The sequence below is a fragment of the Corticium candelabrum genome, chromosome 14, assembly GCF_963422355.1.
Source record: "Corticium candelabrum chromosome 14, ooCorCand1.1, whole genome shotgun sequence".
NCBI classification, from domain to species: domain Eukaryota; kingdom Metazoa; phylum Porifera; class Homoscleromorpha; order Homosclerophorida; family Plakinidae; genus Corticium; species Corticium candelabrum.
Genome location: NC_085098.1, coordinates 172,632 through 178,385, shown reverse-complemented (window position 1 = coordinate 178,385; position 5,754 = coordinate 172,632). Strand labels below are relative to the sequence as shown.

The window sequence follows — 5,754 nt, the reverse complement described above, 5'->3', positions numbered from 1 at the left end:
TTTAATCATTTTACGTCTAGCTGTGTAATCAACCACCTGGTTAATACATTGAACGAGAGGTAGTGGGTGGCCAGATACCTTCATGGTTATCGCGGCAAATTCAGTCACAACTGCCATTGCACACAAATTCTGTGGCTATATACTAGAGATGTTCTTTTGTCTAACAAAGTGCAACCTTTTTTCACATGTGGGTACCCGTCGGATGTGCGTGTGCGAACACCCGCTGGGTACCCACATGTGAAAAGAAAATATGGGGTAGGTAGTGGTGGGAAGATTTTACTTCCAGATACACTACTAGTGAGGCTGGGTTGAGTGTGGTTCTGCAAGCACTGACCATGAAGAAGAATTATCCGAAGAAGGCAGAGGCCTGTCGATTTGCCTATACCAGCTACCAGAAAGAGTTAAACACATTGAAAGGATGTCTTCGAGGGAAAGAGTTTGACGAGGATATTCTGCTCTTTGAACTCAACCGATTGGTGACCTTTTCGCCGATATGTGTTCTCTCATTCCAGACAAGCTAAGTAGAAAGTACTATAAAAACTTCAAAGTCGACTTTCCAGGACTTGTGCAGGTGTGGCACCAACACCCGTCTTTGTCCATGAGACTTTAATATAAGGTTTTATATAAACCCATATATACCAGTCATGGATTATTACGAGGTACTTCTCATTTCACCCTACGAATAAGTACATCCACTCTTTCCCTCTCCCTCCCCTCTCCCTGTCCCTTTCCCTCTCCCTCTCCCTCTCCCTCTTTCTCCCTCTCTCCTCTCTCTCAATTAACATACGACCATCACGAAATACCAATATTGTAGGTAAGATCACAACTATGAGATACTTTTGTGAACATTCTAGCTGCACACAAGCCGCTCTTGAAGATAGCTGCACTTGAATGTTAGCGACATCTATGCCATATACAGATTTAAGTCACTGCATTTATTGATAACTTTACTGTAATTAAGTTATCATATCAAGGAAACTGCTCTTGGTCGTATTATCATGATTTGGTGGTATTAAGTATTTGACTGCAAAGTTGTTTTGTGTTTTTGTAGGCTTGTTACTACAGAAAAAGTATTGACTCATCAAGATCCTGTTCGATGTGTGAAATACAATTCTAGCTTTAAGCTAGTTCTCACCTGCTGTGATGGATCAGTATGTGCATTGTGTACATTTCGTCTTTTGTCTAAGCCTTCTGGGCTTCTTTAGCACAGATGGTGATGGGCCACGAGGCTAGTGTAGATGAACTTTAAGCATCCATTTGTCTTTAGGTGGTGAGGCTGTGGGACCTGGAGACAGGAGTTTTGGTGTTTGAATTCTCACATGCTCATGACGATCAGCCTATTGTTGATATGGCATTTGATTTGAGTCAAAGAAGGTTGGTATTCTAATGACAGCAGTGTGCTTATAGCATTAGTAACTAGCTGATTTGCCTGTTCTTTGCATGCCTGGGCAAATCTATTAGATAGTTATCAAGTACCAATTAGATGAAATCCCTGAGCAAGAATAACTGGTGCAGCATTGCAACAGACTTTAATGATGCAATAACCTGGTGCATGCACGATCAATTTTTCCAAGGAGACAGCTAGATAGCCATCTACATGGTAATTAACCATGGTTACATCACAATCCCAAACGGGATATTGACTAGGATCCAGATGTAATGGCTTGGATACATATGAGTATATTTTATTTTCAAATCTTAATTAATGGCTAATGATTTAGTGCAGTTAATGCACTTACGTTATTTGCAAAACCAAGACGAAGGGCCATCCCAAATTTTATGATCAGTTCAGTGGTTTAGGAGTCCATTGTGGACAGACAGAAAAACGTGTTCACAATTATATATCAGTAATGATGCACTAGCTGATTTACCCATTCTTTGCCCAGGCAAATTTAACGTATAAGCCCATGTATAGCAGCTATCTCCTGGATATTGGGCAGAAACAACACAAAATTCAAGACACATGTCTAATTATGCAGTTAGTTTGACATTCCTGTTGGACGTCATTACTTCAGAGATGTTGCTGTTATATGAAACAGGTGTAGTGAACTTGGCAGCTAATTGCTGTGCATACACAGAGAAACAAAGGTAGACGTACTTCTAAAGGACTCTGATTTATCCAAGTCGCTGGTAATGAACGACATGCTCTGTATTGTTCAAGGCAGGAATGGGCATTTCAGTTCAGTGCAGATCCAATGTGCCATTGAATTTCAAGCACAAGAAGAGGTGGTTTGATTCGGCAAGAAATCATGTCATCCCAAAAAAACTCTGGAAGACAGCAAAAACCTTCACTGTCTACAAAGATCGTGCACGAGCACAATTTGGTGGAGCTGCAACTTGCTATTTTGGAGATATGCAAATGATCACATGCACAGTCCGCTTTTCTTTATGTTGTAGATAGGTGATAGGAAAAAAGTTTCTGTGTAAATAATAGTTTACAGGGTTTCTTTGTGTTATTTATCTTGATGTGTTGAGCTCAGGTGGTTTGAACGAATTGGAATTACCGGTATATATTCTTTACCGTAATTACTCAAGTATCAGTCTGTTCCCTATTTCGAACTTTCCACTTATTTATTTAGCCAGGGCCGATCTAGAGCAGAACTTCACAAACTACTGTTTATAGCTAGTGTTAGCTGATGGGCACTTTATTTCAGCATCAGAGAAGTATCGACAGCAAATATTGATAGAAATACGTCGTGATCCACTGACGACAGTTTGTAAGCACATAGTGATTTCATGCATAAGCATGTCAAAGATAACTACAGATAGCAGATCGTCCTGAAAGACTCTTACACCATAAGGGAAAAGGACAGTAGACCAGTAATATATTTGTCAACAGAATTGCTTGTACAGGTCGGCAACCAGCTTCTTCAATGATTTATCACAGTGATAATGTGACAAAGCAAATTGAATCAACTTGTGATGCACACTGCCAAACCATTGTGTAGGTCAATCCACAAAATACTTTGTGTTGTTTGGTGTGTATTTGCGTCTCTCAAAGCCTTCACAAGTTTGAACTGATGTTTATGGTATCCACTAACATGACTGACGAGACCTTTTTGTACATCTGTAGAAAGGTATTTATTTGTGATGAAATGGTTGAATGGCTGATCTTTGAGAATGGATGTAAAAGTCTTCCTAATAACTGAGGTCAAGGCTATAGGACGAAATGATGCTGGATCAGACGGATTTCTTTTCCCAGGTTTTGGTATCAACTGATTACTCCTACCTTCCACAACCTTGGCATTTTACAGCATTTAATGCACCTTCTGTAAATGTGGAGAAAAGCAGAAATCAAAGACAGGCAACGTTTTAAAACTCAGTAGCTGATTTGATCCAGCGGTGGTGGACAAGACTCTGAACAACCGTTATATATACGTGCCAATGGCTCATGACGACGTTTCAACCATTCTGGGTACTGGAATTGACTTGGGTAGGACTTTTGTTAATCAGCTGCACTGAAGTACTCAAAGGCTGCATGAGGTCTGATCAAAGGCGGGGCTTACTGAATCTTGTTTAGATTGAAGATGTCTTTGCAAACTTTCAGAAGTTTGATGCAAGATCTCTTTGTTGAAACCTAGACTGCTTCTGGAAGTAGTGCTTTCGCTCCAACCTTTTTAGTTTTTGCTAAGTGCATGCTCTCAGAGATTTCCTCCGTATAGACACCAAAGTAATTTATCTTCCTTGTTCATGCTACCTGATTTCTTGGCATGCCTTGAGCTCTTTGAGCAGCTTGATTTTCTCTCTTAGGTTTGATTATTTGGCAAGACAGACCTGATTTGTGTCCTCCTTATGTCCTTGCTGATTTGACCACACCAAACTTTTGGCATAAATATTCGTAAACACCACGTACCAAAGTGTCATTGGCAATATCTACATCCTGTTCGAGACATACTTGTGCAAGAGTGGATGCAAATAGTAGTCAGCAGAATTTCATTCCTCAGCTGTTTGGGATTTTCTGTGGTTGGAAAAATTTAAGGAGAGGTAGTTTGCTGTTTCCCCAATAGATAAAGTGTTTGGAACTGAGAACAGCTATCATGTTCAGCCACCATATTGAACTCACGTGATTTCTTTGAACAGTTATTTCTTCATATGAACGTCCAGTCGTTTGAAATATTTCATACAGAACGGACAATTTTTTGCTATACCTTTCCTTCTGTCTTCTTGTGAGAAGTCTGCACAACAGCACTCTCAATCCAGGAACTAGCTTCCAAGATGGACTCTCTCTCTCTCCCTCTCTCTCTCTCTCTCTCTCTCTCTCTCTCTCTCTCTCTCTCTCTCTATCTTGCTGGATTGATTACAAGATATAGAAACGGCTTTCACTCTGCTTATGGGTGGGAGGCATGTTGCAAGACTCCACAGATTGAGTTTTCACGTGAACAGGTAGTTCAACAGTCGACATGCCACGAGCTAGGAATTGGGTGTGCAGCTTACCGTTTGTCTTTCGACAAGCGTGGATATGCCGTCCTAAACAACGTAAGACTTGCTGCAGAAAGGACAGTTACAATATCTCTCTAACGTCATTGTACTAGAAAATTTGATATCCAATGGATCTATTTAGATATCCAGGCATTCTCTCATTAATTACTTAAGTTAGAGTTTAAGTTAGAGTTTTAGCTGACATTTTATGTAGTTTGCAGTATCTCTCTAACGTCATTGTACTAGAAATTTTTTTATTGATATCCAATAAATTTATCTATCTATCTGTTTGTATTACTTTTTATATAATCCCTACATCTATTTCTTTTTTTCCAGAGAAAAATTTTTTTAAATTCTAGTATAGAAACAAGATCTATAGATAATATGAACCAAAGCCAGACATCATTAGTGAATCCTTCCAACCCCCAAAATGTAAAATGTAGGGAATGTAGGGGTTGGAAGGATTCACTAATGATGTCTGGCTTTGGTTCATATTATCTATAGAACTTGTTTTTATTACTTTTTATACAACTCCTACATCTATTTCTTTTTTCAGAGAAAAGTTTTAATATTCTAGTTTGGTAAGTTTTTAGGAGCGTTAAAGCGCAACGTAAACCTAGGCTGTACATGCCTTTTCTATAAGCATGTTTAAGATTTAGCGCGTTTTCATTAGCGTTAATTAAACCTGTTTATATGTAACAGCTTTCGTTAGACATGATTCAGAGATAGTTTACTCAAGTGGTTTATAGGTCTACGGGGTATACGGTACCATGGTATCCTAGCGCACGTTGCACAAATATGGATCCTAATTTTTAGTGCCTTTGCATTGTTCTTTTTTTCTGCGTGTATAATTGAATATGCAACGGCAGTTGGAATAGAACTTGGCTAGTAGCTATAGTCAAAGCCAAAGATTATCACATACGGGATATGCGTTGCAAATGTTAGGTTCCCGTATATATTGCTATGTGTACGTAAATTTATTTGTCAATTTTGCGACGCAGATCGCAGACAATTTCAGACTAGACAGGACAATGGCAAACATGATTGAATTACACAGTTTCGATGATAACCTCTTTCATAAATGCGTTTGGCCTATCTGATTGGCTCTTTGTCCATTGTCTCTGGTTGCCATGGACAAGCAATTGCAAATACTACTCCGTGATTGGCCCGAACTGTGCAATAGCATTGATGACGGTCGTTGGATCAAATCTGCTTGAAAGAAACACAATTCTTAATTAACATTGATTTCAGTTTCTCTAGTCACCAAAAGAATAGAGTTCGGGTAATTCTAAAGCGTTTTCTCAAGTTTCACAGCCGTATCTAACGTACAAAAAG

The 5,754-nt window shown here is 39.2% G+C and overlaps 1 protein-coding gene across 1 annotated transcript in view; it reads left to right on the top strand.

The window, feature by feature from the left end:
- Positions 1 to 335: 335 nt before the first annotated feature.
- LOC134189846 (WD repeat-containing protein 49-like) overlaps positions 336 to 5,754 on the top strand; it is a 19,911-nt gene continuing 14,492 nt past the window's right edge. The window contains exons 1-3 of the mRNA XM_062658241.1: positions 336 to 436; positions 1,052 to 1,151; positions 1,268 to 1,374. Of these exons, the coding sequence (XP_062514225.1) occupies positions 336 to 436; positions 1,052 to 1,151; positions 1,268 to 1,374 (308 nt within the window). The remainder of the gene's footprint in view (positions 437 to 1,051; positions 1,152 to 1,267; positions 1,375 to 5,754) is intronic.